Source organism: Balaenoptera physalus, assembly GCF_965194825.1.
Source record: "Balaenoptera physalus genome assembly, chromosome: 1".
NCBI lineage: Eukaryota > Metazoa > Chordata > Mammalia > Artiodactyla > Balaenopteridae > Balaenoptera > Balaenoptera physalus.
In genome coordinates, this window is record NC_138882.1 from 128,427,089 (window position 1) to 128,446,115 (window position 19,027).

Genomic DNA, 19,027 nt, shown 5'->3' on the forward strand with positions numbered 1-19,027 from the left:
AAATGTTTACCTATCTTAGTTAAAACTATGTGGATGGCTTTGTTTTTTATTAATAGTGATGGTCTAGAACTAAAAGTTACGATTAGTATAAGGCAAAAGAAAATAAAATAGCATTTAGATTTTTTTTTTTTTTTTAATTACAGAGTAGTTTTCTGACACTAATGAATATTTAAAATAAAACAAGAGCAATTCTGACCCTCTGTGCTTTTGTCTTTATAACCTGTACTTACAGTGGATATAATTTTGTATTAAAATTTAGGGGGTTTTTTTTAGGTCAACAAGGGCAGACACAAGATTATTCAAAGGCTTGGGAGGAATATTACAAGAAGCAAGGTATTGTTTTTATTAGAACTGAGATTCTTTGGGGCTTTTAATTGTGGTTACAGCAACAAAGTTGTTTTGTTTTCTCAAAGGTCAAGCAGTTCCTGCCCCTACTGGTGCTCCACCAGGTGGTCAGCCAGATTATAGTGCAGCCTGGGCTGAGTACTACAGACAACAAGCAGCCTACTACGCCCAGACAAGTCCCCAGGGAATGCCACAGCATCCTCCAGCACCTCAGGTATAATAAATTTGCTAATGTGTTGATTTCAACTCCAGTCTTGTTCTCTGCATGTTTACTGTTGTCTGGGATTATGTTTGCCTTTTAAATTTTTATCAGGCAAAGTATAACTAAATGAAGTACTGTGGTATATTGTTTGGGTTTTTTTGTTTGTTTGTTTGTTTTTTACAATGCTTTCTGGCATCTGAGTGCTAGATATCTCTATAATGCCTTTGATTTTAAAAATAAATTTTTTTCCCCCAGGGATTTGCAAATCATGCAAGAAGCCACCACCATTTATATTAACCAGTTTTTCTTTCTTAAAGGATTCACTCCTGAGTTAGCTCCATTTAAAGGATTTTCTTTAACTTTTTGTGTATTTCTTATGTATCTCTTCTGCACAGGGCCAATAATAAGAAGTGGACAATACAGTATTTGCTTCATTGTGTGGGGGAAAAAAACCTTTGTTAAATATATGGATGCAGACGGCTTGATGAAGATCTTAATTTTGTTTTTGGTTTAAAATAGTGTTTTTTCTTTCTTTCTTTCTTTCTTTTTTTTCTTTTTTTTTTTGAAAATGTACAAAATATCTATCACTACTGATAGGAGGTTAATATTTCTGTGTAGAAATGAAAATTGGTTTGTTTTTAGTATTTAGTGTAGATGTACACATTCCAGCAAATGTATTTGCAACTATTATGTGGTCAATGCTTTGTGATATAAATGTACTTTTTTCAATGTATACTTTCACTTTTAAAATGCCTGTTTTGTGCTTTACAATAAATGATATGAAACCTCCTGTGTCGGTAAGTTGGATATGTGGGTATTTAAAGGATTCATAATTTCTTAGCAATGATAAATTAAGATACATATACACAAATATATAAGCTTTCCCCATGAAATATTAATTTGAGTTTTTAAACACTGGCATGTTTCTTTCCCCCTTGCAGTATAGTAGTAGATTGGAGGATCTTTTCCATTTATTGTATTTGGCTGTTTCAGCACAAGTAATCCTGATATCTTCATTTTTTTCCCCTTCTGTTTGATTAAAAACTGCATGTGTGTACAGTGATCTTTTGGCATACTTCCATTGCATTAACAGTGAAATTTCCTTTTATACATGACCACTGTTTCAGACCTGTACTGCTGCTATAACAGTTAACCTTTCTGTTTTTAATTTGATAATTACTTGATTTCCAAGACTGTTTCAGCATAACTAATTTTAAACAGTTTTCGGATAGTGAATATGAGTAGTCTATAATAAGAACAGTTTTTTCATGTAAAGCAGCTCTTGCAAATGTATACAATATTAGAGTGTTTCTTTCTAAATTTAGGGTAGAAAAAGTAGTATGCAAAAAGTATAGCTACAGTGCATCTGCCATTGAAACATTATTGGGGTATGAAAATGTTCAAGCTTTTTTTTTCTTTTTTTTTCTTTTTGCAGTATAGATAAGCTTTGTTTTGTAAATGCACAAGTCCAATCATTGAATCAACTTAATTTTTTTATGTACTTGAAATCATTTTATTACTCTATAACACTCATGCTGAAGTTCTGATATTTTGTTGAAATCCATTGTTTTACTCTTTGCATATTTGTTGGCTCTTTGCATATTAATATATTAGACTACATGCAAATACAGTCTGTCTTGCCGTTGTCTGTTGAAGTGCAGGTTTGATCCAGCCAGTATAGAACTAGCTCTGTAGGGGTGAGGAGGACTGTGCTGTGTATCATCCTTGATTGTGTTCCTTCAAGGAGCATTGCACTGTAAGTACATCAGAATGACAAATTGATGAACTGCAACAGTATCTTTTTGTCAATGTTCCACATAATGCAAATGCCATACTTTGTGTGAATATTATGTTGGAATACAGTGCTTATATCTTGGAAAACCATAACTGCTTCTTAATTTAACATAGAATAATTCATAGGTCTGTATTTTTTTTTAAAGTGAGCTTAATGGGTAAGTATTTTTGATATGCTTTAGCTATAGCTAAAGAAAACTGATCATTAACAAAGGTGAATAGTATTACTCATTGGTGCTCCTAAAATATATTGTTTTTCAGTGTAAAACATGCATATCTTATATATTAATATGAAAGACTTGAAATGTATCAGACAGTGGTTTTCAGTTTGCAAATATTAAGCAATGTAGTGGTTTTAACACCATTTCCTAAATATATAGACTAGTTTTTTCATTGGTGGGGGAGCACCATTTGCTGTTCTGAATATACTATAAAGAAAGATGTGCAAGGACATAAATGTTGAGATTACTGATAGGGTAGAAAAATAGCAGTACAGTTCATTGTAGATGTTTTGAAATGTTTTTTGACTGTTTTATAGAACCTAGAGTGACTTCCCTTACCCTTATTTAGATATGGATATGTAGTTCTAGCTTCAAGTTTAATAGTTAAGGAGTTATCTGTTATCTTTAAGAGTAGGGTATTGATGTGAACAGTTTCAGTATTTTGCATGATACTGTTTTATAGATGAACTTTTAGGAAAGTGGTACATTTATTAATTAAACTGAAGAGATAAGATAGTTCAGTTGGATTCAGTATCATAACTCACAAATTGGAGGCTGTTGATTTTGATTCATTTAAGGTTTAAAATCTTTATTAATTGCAAACAGTGCAATTATTTATACTTCACAGTGCCTTCCCAGACCTTCCACCTTAGGTTCTGCTGCAAAAAGCAACAGGTAAGCACAACCTAAGGACATATATAAATAAATATTTCAGTACATTAATGTTGTCCCTGTGAGGTTTTTGTGGTTGTGTATTCAAAAGCAATCTGCTACTGCTTCCCCAAAGTGTATTTTGTTATTTATGCTACCATTTCAGTGGAAAGTCTTTAAGTTGTTCAAACAACTGTTTACATTTCTGGGTAATGTTTTTTATTTTAATTTTTTAAATTAAAACGGGAAAAAATGATGAGTAGATTGCTGCTGTAATTAAACTACATCCGAACTTTTCCCAAATATAGAAGAATTGTTAAAATTTTAAAAAGGACAATTACATAGTTTTCAAGATTTAGGAAATCATTTGGTCAGAAACTTCAACAGCCTTCACAATCTGTTTATGATTGACAAGACATTTTCTTTGCCCTCCAAAGCTATGGAGTCTTTATTTTTTTTCTTATTCTTGAACTGTAGTAATTCAGTAAGGACATTATGGGTCAAGAATTTCATTATGACTTTTTTTTTAGACAATTCAGTTTTCATAAATTTTTTATATACACTGAAAAAAGGAAAAAATTATAAGAAATACTGGCAGTATGTTTTGGTAAAGGCATGTGCATCAGTGAAATGTTAACTGTATAGCAAATAACCTTTCATAATCTGTATAGCAACCAATATTTTTCTGGTTTATAATACTTTAATAACTGACACTGCATTTATTTTATTTTTTGCCAGTTTAAAATGTTTGTGTGTTCTTATAGATGATTTTAACTGGTACATATTTTGAGTTAAGATGAATGTATTAAAGCAGCATCATATCAGTTTTGTTTATTCGATTTCTAAAATGTGCTGATCCTTTTAAAACTCCTGCTTATCTTTGCAACAAAGAAAAATATTCAAAAATACTGCCTTCATTTTCACACACAGTGCTGAAGATGCTGCAAGCACCAAATCATAGCTCATAAAATCAGGTCCTGAGATAGTTACCCATAAGAGGAATCCTTTGAGTGTATGCCATTGGTGAGCCGATGAGCATGGACCATAGAAGGGCTCAATGTAGAAGGTAAAATTGGCAAATCATAATTGAGAAAAATGAAATGTTTTCCCATACATAATATATGGTATAGGGTGTAATGTACCTGCTTTGATCACTTTTCATTTTAAAGTGCTATTCACTTGATCTTAAATGTTCCATGAACTGTTAAATTTTGAAAGTTATGTAGTTATTGCACCACATTTATGTGTGTGTATGTGTGTTTTAATAGTCAATGATAGGTATGTTAAGATTGATAATATTAAGGAGCTCTTTGAACCTTAAGAGCCTGTCAAGTTTCGGTTAGTTGTAGTTTGCATTTTTATAAAAGAAAATACATATGAATGCTAATAGATATTGGGGCATTGTTTCTATCTCATGAGAATTTTTTTTTATTATCATAAGCCTTCACTGATACTGCAAGCATTTTTTAAATGGCGCTAATCTTAACCTTGAAATAAATGGAAAGCAGAAAAGGTGAGCCAGTTGATTTGAATGCAATGGATGTTAGGAGTGGTAGAAAGAATGTTTAGCTTGAAATTGATTTATTTTATTTAGCACTTAAACTTGACAATGTGTTTTTGTTTTTAAGATTTCTTAGTGTGGTGGTACTTAGAATTCTTATGGTTTGATGTCTCTTTTAGAAATGGGAAGTATACTTTTATTTTTAATTAATGAAAATGGTTTTAATACTAAAACTAGTGGTTTAATACTAGTTGCTTATGAGCATTGTAAAATACATCCTTAGACAGATACCTTAGTAGTTAATTTACAGGAGTGGGTTTGGATAGGAGTAAACAGAGTACCTTAAGAGGGAAATAGAAATGTATTCAAAGTGGTAACATTTGTTTGAATACTCTGCCAGGAGAACCACTTCTACCTGCAAAGTTACGTTGTCTAGAATAAGGTTGTAGAAATCACTAATTAATGAAGATGTCTTTATTTTCTGAAAATTCTGCCTCACTTTAAAATGTATTTTAACAATACCTAGTTAAAGATAATTTTGACTCTGAAAATAACCTTATTTTTTGTTTAGTCACTTGAGTTTTCTTGCCACAGTGTAAACTTTTGAGGGATTTTTTTTAATTGGTGCTTTTAAGAAAGCAAATAAGTCCCAGGATTTTATTTTCTTCAGTGATACCCCTATAGAAACTCTTAAATGTATTTGCACATATATATATATTTTTTCTTATGCATGCTCAATGCATTTTCGTCCTGAGAAAAGTGTTCTCTACAGAAACTACCCGTGTAAAAAGAAGATTGGCTTAAAATGGCTACTGTGATGGGAACAGTGTCTTAGGGAGATGCAGCTTGGACTTGAGGTAAATTGAATACTTTACAAACTGTGGTTTAGAGTTTGCTTTAATACCATTGTATGTAAAAGGGTACATGATTGCTGTGATTTTGTATTGATTATGGTTTCCTCAATAAAAAAATAAATGTACATTGGTGAATATTATAAGGGAATGTTCGTCTCTTTTCTAAAATACTGAAAGACTTTTTTTTAAATACAGAAGTGACTTTATTATGGGTTTACATTGTAAAATAAAATTGTCTTCCAGACAGTTAAAATATAAAACAACTTGATTAGTACATGGTTGCTAATTATTTACAAACTCACTTTAAAAACTCAAAATTGAAGATTGTGCCATTTTTCCCTAAATCTAATTCTAGATCTTGAAATCTTTGATTGTGTTGAAATTGTTTTCTCCTGCATGAACTATTAATACAAAGTTTTCTCATTAAAATATAATTTGTTCAGGCAAGGTCACAACATAAATTTGCTTTATAAGCTTGAATATATATCACACACATTTGAAAAGTATGTTTGATATTCTCAACACTCAGAACTCTGTATTAGGCAGTGGTTTCCATCAGATTTACTCTGGCAATTGTTTCTTAAAAGTCTTTAATTTTTTGTTTTCTCCACACAGAGGGAGAAATGACACCCCTACCCCCTCATATCTCTGCTTCAGAAAGACTCTGAAACTACAACAACCAAAATGATAAACTACTGAGGAAAAAAGCCCACTCAAATTGATAGGTTCCAAATTCCTTAACTCAGCTATTTCAGACTAATTTTAGGTGTGAATAGCTCATAAGTGGTATTCTTTCATGCAAAATATGTCCGATTTATGATTTTTTAAAACATAATTGCTGTAAACATGGGAAATACACAGCCTTTGTATAGGTTCTGCTAGAAATAATTGAGTAAATTTCCCACTTGGCCTTATTAAATTACACATTAATGTATACTGGGTAATGTGAATCTGGTGCTCATTTGAAAAGGAAGGAGGTACTTTTCAGACGAGCTTGTGTTGTGAAGACTGTTGGGGAAAGGAATGAGAAGTCAGCATAGTGGCACTTCCAGTTTCCTTTTCTGGCCCCGCCACAGAAAGGATGGATGCAGTAAGAAAGTCGGAGAGAGAGGGTGTGTTCCGGGGAGAGGGAAGGGGACCTAGTAGTCGTCAGCTAAAAGAGAGAGAAGAAAAGTAATTTTTTTTTTTTTAAAGGAAAACATTTTTAAATAGAATAAAAGTTATAGATTCAAAGAGTGATTAATTCTTACTTTCAATGGTAAGAATGCAGGTACTAGCTGCAGAGCCTTTATTGTTCACTGCTTTACACATATACTCTCCTTCATCTTCTGGGAAGGTTTCTGGTAAATAAAGACAGTAAGTTTCTCCTCTTTCAATATATTGATAGTCTTCTCCATCCTGCAATATTTCTCCTTCAAACCACCATGTAATTTCTGGTTTGGGTTCTCCTGTTACTTTAACAGTAAATCTAACTGGCTCACTGTCTACAACCGATGTGTTTTTTAGAGGCTTCTTAAACCACGGAGCTCCTGATCTGGTTTGCTCTTCATCTTCAATGGTGGAGCCATTCATGTTGCTACCCTCTTCTTCTTCCTCCTCTTCTCTTTTCTATAATAAAACAAGTGCATTCAAGTTGGCATTTATACTATAGTACTATTTTCAGGACAGTGGTTTAGTAATAGAATTTGGAGGTAAATATATTTTTCCCCCCAAGTAAAGAACATGTAAGTATGCTTACTACAAAGTATTTTATAAAACATTTCAGTTACTTGAAAACTATTAAAATTTTTTTTAGTACCTCCTCATAAAACTTCATTGTTTCTAAAAGGTCATCTTTGGAAAATAAAGGAAATGTAAGCCTGGTACCTTTTGTAGTGCTGCATCAATTTCCTTTTGTTCAAACTGCATGCGTAATAACTTTTGCTCTTCAATTCTTCTTTGTTCTTCTTCTTCTCTTGCCTTAGCCATTCGTTCAAATCTAGCTTTCATATTCACTTTATGAGTAAATGGAGCCTCACTTTTTTTTGCAGGCTTGATATCAACATCTTCTTCCTTTACAAAAATGGGCCAAGAATAAGAATTGTTTTCTAAAAACCTACAAGAACTGAGATGTTAATAGTTCTGAAGATGTCTAGGCACAAAATAATTAACATGTTTGGTTATGCCTATTTGCCACACTGCAGACATGGAGATTTTCACTATCCCCCAATTTGGGAAAGATGAAAGTTTCATTTTTGAACTATTTTCTTAACTATTGGAATCCTTTTCTCCCAGTGTAAAGATCATACATTACCTCTGGAGTCCTGGTGTATTTATTTGCCCAAACCTAATCTCAGTGCTTGTTGATACTGAGTAACAGAAAAGGGTGAGGATATGATACATTGTTAACAATTATTAAAATAACTTCCTTCTGGTAAGAGTCTCCATATCACTCTTCACCCTACTACATAATACAGAAATGTAATTTCTGTTATTTCCCACTTCATGATTTCCTTCCTCACTCTTCTTTGTTAATAACTGAGATGAATTCCATTCAACAAATAATTTATTGATGAGCAGTGGCAAAGAATGTTTGCAGGTAGAATAAACAGGAAGACAGCTATTGAAAGAGGCAATGGCTGGAACTTGGGGAAATCATTGAGGTGAAGTATGGTTCTGAGTCAGTCTGTTTAGGGGTGAGAGCTGGAAGCCATGAAAATAAGGGGGTAATTTAAGAGCAGAATTTAAACTGTCAAATAGTGTGAGTCTGTAAAACCAATTTGGTGATGATGAGGTCACTCACTGGCCTTTTGAGAGCAGTTTTAGTAGAGTGGGGTCTTATGGGTACAGTTAATCCATGGTTTCAAAAGTACTTTAGTTGTAGTCGACTCTTGGTTTCTAAACTGCTTAGACTCTTGTGGGTCTATCTGGAAATCCCACCATTTATATTTCACTGTACTATGAGGAAATTGCTTCCAGGTACCACGTGCAACCAATAAAGGAAATTTTGAAACAAGCTGTAAAATAACTGCCTGTATAAGAAAAATCTTGGTTCATCAATGTTTTACATTAGTTTGAGGTGTCGCACCGCAGCTCCAATGAACGTAGAAGGAGGAGTTAAAAGTAAGTTGGATAGTTTTTCTGGTTCTCCTGAATCAAATTTTTATTTGTTACTGGAAAGTGCTAGAACATCAGACACAACCAGAGACCTAATGGGTAAATTCTATTGTTAACGCCATTATTTAACCTTCAGTGGATAAACATAAAGCCTGACTACCATTATTGTTAATGAACAGTGTTGATATGATTGTTTATTATTATATTTAAAGGATAGGGTAAAAAGTACATGTTAAACAATGGTTTGCTTGCTTAACAAGCAAAGTATTAAACTGCAGTTTTAACCTCAGCAGGCTTTTCTGAGACTTACATGGAAAGAACACTGGACCTCTTTGTTCAGACTTAAACAGTTAATGTTATTCTTTGCTTACAAAATAAATCCTTAAGATAGGATATTCCAGCAGGTACAATAACTGCTATTCTGACTGAATCCCTCCTGGTTAATAACTTGCCTTCTGGATTTTTGGATAAAAGTTTGTGTAAATTCATAACTGTTACTCATTTAGTTACCTCAAACCTGCCTTTAGAAAATAATCATTAAAAGGATTCATCATAAGTTAACTGGGAGAACAGTCTTGAACAGTCATGAACAGTCTTTCAGTTATTGAGTACAGTTGCCTTTTCTTGAATCCCTGAAAAGCCAGGTTAAAAGTGTTTCCAGGAAATGAATCTACTAAGAGAGTCACGTTATAAGTGCAATGATCTTTGTTCTCTAGGTGCATTCTTAGCAAGGGCATTGATACTCCCAGCACGTGGATATTACAGGCAACCCAAATAGGCAATGAATTTGGGATAAAAACGCAAGAAATGGGTTTGGAGTGCACCTTATTGTAAAATCTAACTAGAATGTCAAACACACTAAGGCAATTAAGTGGTTTACCTACCAAATGTTGGTACAGGTTAAGGGCTACAGGAGCTGGGATGGAATTCTTAGATTAGGTAAGGTTACATGAATGAGTTAGGCCTTGAAAGGTGTCTGGAACATAAAGAGAAGGCATTTTCTAAAAGAGGAAAACAAATATATGATCAGATGGGAGGGGAAGATCCTACTCTGGAAGTTGATTATACTCTGCCAAAACTATGCTAACACAGGATCTCAGTGACCCTTAATCTAGAGGGATATGATAGGAGGAATGTCAGATTCTTCACAGGAAACTCAATTTAGGACATCCTCATGGATTACAGAAGATCAGCCAGGTCCTAATCTCATATCCTTTTATACAAGAGTCAGTAATAGCATTAAAACAAGAAGCCACCTACCTCATTTATTTTACCTACAAATTTTATAGGACTAGGTATCACTGCTCTGAGGTTTCACTACCTTTAAAAAAAAAAAAAGGAAGCACATGCATGCTTATTTAAATGCTTTACCTTCTGTGATTTGTCTCTAAAGAATCAACTGATCTTGTGGGCCATCCATCCATTTAATGTTGGTGTTCTCCAGGGTTTTATCATTCACCTTCCAACTATTAACTCTCAAGATGGCTTTATCTACATCTATACTTTGAAACAATCTGTAGCTCCTGCCTCTTCTCTGAGCCCAGTACCTGTGTTTCAGACTGCCATTAGCTTTCCAAATATAGCTCAAACTTCACAGGTCCAAAACAGTTTATTCACCCCTCCCTCCTCTCCTGACCTCCTGAATTCTCTGTAGCATCTTCTAGTTTCCCTGGTAATCTTGAAGTAATGTTAAGCTTCTCAGCAACCACCTGCCTGTAACTCAGTTTTGTTAAAGTTGGGTCAGTTTTTCTCCCTTGCCCCCAACTTCATGATCATCTTCCAGTTTATCCTCCATGATCCCAGGATTCTGTAAACAAGCCTTTTATTACTCTGTCTTAAAACTGATTATTTGGGCTTCCCTGGTGGCGCGGTGGTTAAGAATCCGCCTGCCAATGCAGGGAACACGGGTTTGAGCCCTGGTCCGGGAAGTTCCCACATGCCGCGGAGCAACTAAGCCCATGTGCCACGACTACTGAGCCTGCTCTCTAGAGCCCGCGAGCCACAACTACTGAGCACGCGTGCCACGAAGACCGTGCTCTGCAACAAGACAAGCCACCGCAATAAGAAGCCCACGCACTGCAACGAAGAGTAGCTCCCACTCGCCGCAACTAGAGAAAGCCCACGCACAGCAACAAAGACCCAATGCAGCCGAAAAAAACCTGATTATTAACATTGTTCCCGGATTATAGTGCCCACAAGGTTAAAAAGGCCCTTCAGCTAGCTGCAACCTAGTTTTAAAACTTTTTATCCTATCGCCTATTATTATATGAACCTTTCCTTTGAACCACTCTGCCAGATAAAGTTTTACAACCTTTGTGTTGACTCACATTGTCCTTCCAATCTGGAATGCTTTCCCTCTTTAACTGAAACTTCTATTCAACCTTCACATTCAGCTAAAATGTCATTTTTCTCAGCCCTGTTAAACATCTAGGAATACTGATTACATACTACTTGATCCCGTAACACTAAATACATAACTATATTAGCACTTAATGACAATTTTAAACTATATTAGCACTTAATGACAATTTTAATTGTTTTCGTACATCTCATTAGGCTGGATTTCTTGAAGGCATATTATATTCACATTTATGTACCCAAAACTTAACATGGGGCCCAACATAGAAGATATTAAAAATAGCAATGGCATTAGTTTTTAGCTGTGACAAAATGGTTTATAACCCAGTCCCTAAGTCCTTATGTTTTTGTGTATGTTGCACTAAGTTCAGATGCATATCAATTTAATTGATATCTGGATGTTCTACAGCATCTCCATTTGTCTAGCTTGTGACTTCTCTGCCTACCGAACTCCTATGTTCCCCTATTACCTAGTATACCCAGTCACTTTGATTCCTCTCCACCACCATTCCCAAGCTAAGTCTTGCCAATTTTGTATCCTACATACTTATCAGTCATCTCCATTCCAGTTCTAGTTCAAATCCTCATGTTTTCTCTGACCACCCTGTACAAAATTGTACCACATACTCTATAGTCTTTTACCCTGCTTTGTTAATCTCCATAGCTTTTATTTACTACCCAATCATTGTTTTCCATCCCCTGTCTCCTGCCCCACACCTGTTAGATTCTAAACACCATATGAGCAAGGACCGCAGGTTTATTCACCAATGTAGTCCCAGTGTCAGAACAGTCCCCAAAACATAGTAGGCTTTCAAATAATTTTTTAACGCATAAATCTAAAGCCATCTTTAGCTTCAGCATGATCTTGCGATAAAGATGCCTATTTGATAATGTCATTCCATGTTTTAAAAATCCCTTCATTGCACCCCAATAAAACAAAGTTCCTGAACATGGCATCTAAGATGGGTCATCTTGCCTGTGCTTGGGTCTTCATCATCTTTTACTGTGCTTGCACTCTACTTGTCTCAATAATAATGAATTGCTTATAGTCCTGGAATTTGCCCAGAGTTTCATCATTCTTTTTATTCACCAATCTCCTCTGAAGGCCCTCCCAAATTCCCATACCTGTTTTAGAGTTAAATATATGATGAAAATCAATTTTTAGAAGAATATATGTTAAATATAACATAAAATGGCAATTTTGACAGAATAAGTTTTCCAGATCTTATTTAAACCAATATTCATAATCATGGAACTAGTCCTTAAGCTGGAAGGGACATTATAGGTCATCTAGTGAGTGCCTCCTTACTTTACATATGGAGGTACTTCAAATTCATGTCACCTGAATTCTGATTTAGGCTCTGCCACTGAATGATTGGCATGACTTTGAACATATCATATAGGCTTTGTTGGCCTCATCTTTTAAGAAAGTAGGTATGAATCATCTCTGGAGTTTAATATACACTGGTTCTACTGATTCCAAGTAGAACTTGTGCCAATAAATATTTCTGAGCTATTTCTGCTAAAGTGAACCATTTGATGTTCACTGTAGGCTTTAATTCGTAATAAAAGTCATTTTGGAACAATGCTAGAGTAGGGAAATCTTTCAAAGTCTCTTAAGATCTTAATGTGCTTTTGCTATTTAGTTCCCAGATTATTATATACCCTGAGGGTTAACTGTAAATTCCAACACTTATTTCAAAGTCAATGTTATTTCTGTTAAGTTCATCATCATGACTGAACTATAACTGTTAAATATAAAACAGTATACCTCATGGAAGTTTTCTGCTTCTCGCTCTTTAATTTCAAGGTCAATTGCTCTTCTTCTTGCTCGTTCTTCTTCTATCTTTTTCTGTATTTGTTTTTCAGACAATTGTCCAATTTTTTCAAACTTGCTTTTCAGATTTTTAGCTTGAATAGAGCCACTCCTTTTCAATTTGATTAATTCTTCATATTCCCTGCTCAGTTCAAAGGTTTCATTTTCTTCTTCTTCCTTCAAAAAAATTAAGATTTTTATACATTAAATACCAGAAAATTAGTTTGTACAATAAACCATCCAGAAAGTTCACTATTTCTTATTTGAAGCCAAAACTAAATGTTAAATAACTTCCTCCCTAAACACAGTACCTAAATTTACTAATTAGAAGTAGTGCTACAAATTTAAGACTGTAGATAGATTTCATTTAAAATACTATGTAATTAGGGACTATGGCTCAAAACCTCATTAACATTCCATTATAACCTGCTAAAAGTAAAATATGTATGTCAAGATTAGCTTTTACTAGGAATTGTAGGAAGACCTTTGTTTAGGGGAAGGTAAAGAAAATTCAAAAAATACTGGGCTAGGAGTCAATAGTTCTGACTCTCATACTGTGTGGCCTTTTGCCTGGTCACTTAGTCCACTGGACATGAGTTTTTCATCTCTATATAGAGCCACAGTATCTCTAAAATTCCTCCTGCCTTTGATTTGATGATAGTCAAAGTTAAATATTACTCTTAGTAACTCAACTGAATTAAGCATTTCTACAGATATAGTCTGGTAAAATCCCTACATTTTGCTACATATCACTTGTATTCTCAATTTTATATTCTGCCAAGAAAGATGAGTCAACAAAAATTGGGTTCTAATTCTTTATACCATTTTATCTTGAATACTTTTTATTCAGGTTCCTTTCCCTTGTCTTTCCCTTTTCTTTGTATACTTCTTACACTAAACCCTAATGGAGTGGTAGAATATTGCAGTTATTCCTGGTACACTTCTTCTGGGAAGACCTAGAGTTCTAGGCAGAGAAAAAAAAAAGGTGGGACTGGGTAGGGTGGGGTGTGGGAAGAGTCACAGTGGATGATGTTGACATGAGGCTTAATTTCTTGGTTCAACAAAGGGAAAGAAAAGTTTATTCCTTTATACTACCTCCACTTTTTGGTCTATGTGGGTGAAAATGGACAACTCCTAAAATACCAGAAATTAACAAAGTTATGACATCACATCATATCACAATGGTCCCACATCACTCTGATCAAAATTAATGGTTGAACTAATCAGTTATGATCTATGTAATCTTGGAATTGGCATTCTACTTGTTTGAAAACTCCCAGACATAGTGGAGTGAGTCACTTAGTAGCATCAGAATGTCAGACAATTACACCCTGCCATATATGAATTAGATTACTTCTCAATAGTATTACTAATATATATTCTAATTTACTTTGTTTTTCTAGACAGACAATTCATTTTCAGCTTCCTTTATAAAATAAATGCTATTACATTTTTTAAAAATTCTGAGGGTACACCTTGCAGTATTTTCCTACAGCATATTCATTATATATTCTTATTAACTATATATTTATGCAGCATTTATAGTCTCTTGGTTGACCTGGGCAAGGAAGTAAATATCCCCACAGTCCCATTGCTCCAACCCATGACAAAGAGGCAACTTCTAAGAGATTGCAACCTCTGTGAAGGAACCCACTCAGTTCCTAGATCAGGAGTTGGCAAGGGGCCCCCACCAAGTCATCTACCAAACATGCCATATCACTGCCAATCCTACTTAGGCTGGGAAAGCCACTGCTCGCCTCACCCCAAGTAATGGGGTTGTGCACTCATCCCCGACACTGCTGTTCGTGTTGCTGCTAGGGCCCCCTGCCCAGCTGGAGGCCAAGGGTGACAGTGGAATGCTGGCCTCCTCCCTCACCCTCCCCACTTCTGCCTATGTAACTGGTTGGCCATCCAGATGGAGGGAAGCAGTGTTCAGGGTTAGGAAGGCGAAGGTTAGACAGGGTCCTAGGACATCAGGAGGTAGGAAGAGGGCTGCTGAGAGCCCACCATGAGGAAGCACGGAGACATCACGTGGAGTGGGTGAGCCAAGGCTCCGAGACTCTAGTGCAGGCTCCACTGTCCAACCAACTTTCAATTACAACACACACAAGTTCAAAGATAAACTTATTTAAAATCTCAAAGGCAACCTCAGAGCACTAAATCCTAAGTGTGTCCCTTCTGAGCATGGGGTCCTGTGAGGGCACAAGTTGCATGCTCATGAAGCTGGCCCTGTAGAGTCTATAGATATGTATGTGTATATATGTATTTTTTAAATTTTATTTATTTTGGCTGTGTTGGGTCTTTGTTGCTGTGTGCGGCTTTCTCTAGTTGCGGCGAGCGGGCGCTGCTCTTCGTTGCGGTGCGCGGGCTTCTCATTGCGGTGGCTTCTCTTGTTGTGGAGCACAGGATCTAGGCACGCGGGCTTCAGTAGTTGCAGCACACAGGCTTCAGTAGTTGTGGCTCGCGGGCTCTAGAGCGCAGGCTCAGTAATTGTGGCGCACAGGCTTAGTTGCTCCACGGCATGTGGGATCTTCCCGGACCAGGGCCCGAACCCGTGTCCCCTGCATTGGCAGGCTGATTCTTAACCACTACACCACCAGGGAAGTCCCTATATATGTATTTTTAAAATTCATTTCAATGCTGGTGAAACCATACTAAGGTATTTAATAGTATCAAAATTCTATCTTAGAATAATTTAATAAAATACAGGCATACCTTGGAGATATTGGGAATTCAATTCCAGACCACTGTAATAAAGTGAATATCTTAATAAAGTGAGTCACATGAAATTTTTGGTTTCCCAGTGCATATAAAAGTTATGTTTACACTATACTGTAGTCTATTGTGTGCAATAGCATTATGTCTAAAAAAATAATGTACATGCCTTAACTTTAAAATATTGCTATAAATTGCTAACCATCACCTGAACCTTCAGTGAGTTGTAATCTTTTTGCTGTTGGACAGTCTTGCCTCAGTGTTGATGGCTGCTGACTGATCAGGGTGTTAATTGCTGAGGCTGGGGCAGCTGTGGCAGTTTCTTAAAATAAGACAACAATGAAGTTTGCTGCATCAGTTGACTCTTTCTTTTGTGAACGATGTCCCTGTAGCTTGCAATGCTCTTTGATAGCATTGTACCCGCAGTAGAATTTCTTACAAAGTTGGAGTCAGTCTTCTAAAACTCTGCTGGTGCTTTATCAACTAATTTTATGTAATATTCTAAATCCTTTGCTGTCATTTTAACAATCTTCACAGCACCTTCACCAGGAGTAGCTTCCTCATCTCCCAGCCTTCATAGAACTGAAGAGAGTTAGGGCCTTGCTGTGAAGTGTTAAAATCACTTTCTTTTTTCATCCATAAGAAGCAACTCCTCATTCATTAGTTTTATCATGAGATTGCAGCAATTCATTCACATCTTCAGACTCCACTTCTAATTCTAGTTCTCTTGCTATTTCCACATCTTCGCTTACTTCCTCCACTGAAGCCTTGAACCCCTCAAAGTCATCCATGAGGGTTGAAATCAACTTTTTCTAAACTCCTGTGAATTTGATATTTTGACCTCTTCCCATGAATCACAAATATTCTTAATGGTACCTGGAATGTTGAATCCTATCCAGAAGGTTTTTAATTGATTTTGTCCATATCCATCGGAGGAATTACGATCTATGGCAGCTATAGCCTTACAAAATGTATTTCTTCAATAATAAGACTTGAAAGTAGAAACTACTTCTTGATCCATGGGCTGCAGAATGGATTCTGTGCTAGCAGGCATGAAAACAACATTAATATCGTCACAAATCTCCATCAGAGCTCTTGGGTGATCAGGTGCACTATTTTTTTTTAAATATCTTTATTGGAGTATAACTGCTTTACAATGGTGTGTTAGTTTCTGCTTTATAACAAAGTGAATTAGCTATACATATACATACATCCCCATATCTCCTCCCTCCTGCGTCTCCCTCCCACCATCCCTATCCGACCCCTCTAGGTGGTCACAAAGCACCGAGCTGATCTCCCTGTGCTATGCAGTTACTTCCCAATAGCTATCTACTTTACATTTGGTAGTATATATATAAGTCCATGCCACTCTCTCACTTCGTCCCAGCTTACCCTTCCCCCTCCCCGTGTCCTCAAGTCCATTCTCTACGTCTGCGTCTTTATTCTTGTTCTGCCCCTAGGTTCTTCAGAACCTTTTTTTTTTTTTTTAGATTCCATATATATGTGTTAGCATATGGTATTTGTTTTTCTCTTTCTGACTTACTTCACTCTGTATGACAGACTCTAGGTCCATCCACCTCACTACAAATAACTCAATTTTGTTTCTTTTTATGGCTGAGTAATATTCCATTGTATGTATGTGCCACATCTTCTTTATCCATTCATCTGTCGATGGATACTTAGGTTGCTTCCATGTCCTGGCTATTGTAAATACAGCTGCAATGAACATTGTGGTACATGACTTTTTGAATTATGGTTTTCTCGGGGTATATGCCCAGTAGTGGGATTATATGGGTCGTATGTTAGTTCTATTTTTAGTTTTTTAAGGAACCTCCATACTGTTCTCCATAGTGGCTGTACTAATTTACATTCCCACTAACAGTGCAAGAGGGGTCCCTTTTCTCCACACCCTCTCCAGCATTTATTGTTTGTAGATTTTTTGATGATGGCCATTCTGACCGGTGTGAGGTGATACCTCATTGTAGTTTTGATTTGCATTTCTCTAATGATTAGTGATATTGAGCATTCTTTCATGTATTTGTTGGCTATTTGTATATCTTCTTTGGAGAAATGTCAATTTAGGTCTTCTGCCCATTTTTGGACTGGGTTGACTGTTTTTATGATATTGAGCTGGATGAGCTACTTGTAAATTTTGGAGATTAATCCTTTGTTAGTTGCTTCATTTGCAAATATTTTCTCCCATTCTGAAGGTTGTCTTTTCATCTTGTTTATGTTTTCCTTTGCTGTGCAAAAGCTTTTAAGTTTCATTAGGTCCCATTTGTTTATTTTTGTTTTTATTTCCATTTCTCTAGGAGGTGGGTCAAAAAGGATCTTGCTGTGATTTATGTCATAGAGTGTTCTGCCTATGTTCTCCTCTAAGAGTTTGATAGTGTCTGGTCTTACATTTAGGTCTTTAATCCATTTTGAGTTTATTTTTGTGTATGGTGTTAGGGAGTGTTCTAATTTCATTCTTTTACATATAGCTGTCCAGTTTTCCCAGCACCACTTTTTTTTTTTTTTTTTCCCAGCACCACTTATTGAAGAGGCTCTCTTTTCTCCATTGTATATTCTTGACTCCTTTATCAAAAATAAGGTTACCATATGTGCGTGGGTTTATCTCTGGGCTTTCTATCCTGTTCCATTGATCTATATTTCTGTTTCTGTGCAAGTACCATACTGTCTTGATTACTGTAGCTTTGTTGTATAGTCTAAAGTCAGGGAGCCTGATTCCTCCAGCTCCGTTTTTCTTTCTCAAGATTGCTTTGGCTATTCGGGGTCTTTTGTGTTTCCATACAAATTGTGAAATTTTTTGTTCTAGTTTTGTGAAAAATGCCATTGGTAGTTTGATAGGGACTGCACTGAATCTGTAGATTGCTTTGGGTAGTAGAGTCATTTTCACAATGTTGATTCTTCCAATCCAAGAACATGGTATATCTCTCCATCTGTTTGTATCATCTTTAATTTCTTTCATCAGTGTCTTATAGTTTTCTGCATACAGGTCTTTTGTCTCCTTGGGTGGGTTTATTCCTAAGTATTTTATTCTTTTGTTGCAATGGTAAATGGGAGTGTTTCCTTAATTTCTCTTTCAGATTTTTCATCATTAGTGTATAGGAATGCAAGAGATTTCTGTGCATTAATTTTGTATCCTGCTACTTTACCAAATTCATTGATTAGCTCTACTAGTTTTCTGGTAGCATCTTTAGGATTCTCTATGTTTAGCATCATGTCATCTGCAAACAGTGACAGGTTTACTTCTTCTTTTCTGATTTGGATTCCTTTTATTTCTTTTTCTTCTCTGATTGCTGTGGGTAAAACTTCCAAAACTATGTTGAATAACAGTGGTGAGAGTGGGCAACCTTGTCTTGTTCCTGATCTTAGTGGAAATGATTTGTTTTTCACCATTGAGAACGATGTTGGCTGTGGGTTTGTCATATGTGGCCTTTATTATGTTGAGATAAGTTCCCTCTATGCCTA

General features: G+C 35.7%; 2 protein-coding genes across 38 annotated transcripts in view; one reads left to right on the forward strand and one right to left on the reverse strand.

The window, feature by feature from the left end:
- FUBP1 (far upstream element binding protein 1) overlaps nucleotides 1-5,711 on the forward strand; it is a 34,052-nt gene extending 28,341 nt beyond the window's left edge. For 9 of the 30 annotated variants that reach the window (XM_082419889.1, XM_082419910.1, XM_082419900.1 and 6 more), the window contains 4 exons: nucleotides 274-333; nucleotides 414-559; nucleotides 3,191-3,237; nucleotides 5,487-5,711. In XM_082419889.1, coding sequence (XP_082276015.1) covers nucleotides 274-333; nucleotides 414-559; nucleotides 3,191-3,237; nucleotides 5,487-5,532 — 299 coding nt within the window. In that variant the 3' untranslated portion in view covers nucleotides 5,533-5,711. Of the gene's footprint in view, nucleotides 1-273; nucleotides 334-413; nucleotides 560-942; nucleotides 1,338-2,203; nucleotides 3,166-3,190; nucleotides 3,238-4,143 lie in introns of those variants that run through there. The other 21 variants (XM_082419890.1, XM_082419894.1, XM_082419891.1 and 18 more) reach the window with 10 other exon arrangements.
- Nucleotides 5,712-5,747: 36 nt separating this feature from the next.
- NEXN (nexilin F-actin binding protein) overlaps nucleotides 5,748-19,027 on the reverse strand; it is a 56,905-nt gene continuing 43,625 nt past the window's right edge. For all 8 annotated transcript variants that reach the window (XM_082419677.1, XM_082419679.1, XM_082419675.1 and 5 more), the window contains 4 exons: nucleotides 12,794-13,015; nucleotides 7,435-7,620; nucleotides 6,819-7,176; nucleotides 5,748-6,721 (listed from right to left, as the gene is read on the reverse strand). In XM_082419677.1, coding sequence (XP_082275803.1) covers nucleotides 6,708-6,721; nucleotides 6,819-7,176; nucleotides 7,435-7,620; nucleotides 12,794-13,015 — 780 coding nt within the window. In that variant the 3' untranslated portion in view covers nucleotides 5,748-6,707. The remainder of the gene's footprint in view (nucleotides 6,722-6,818; nucleotides 7,177-7,434; nucleotides 7,621-12,793; nucleotides 13,016-19,027) is intronic.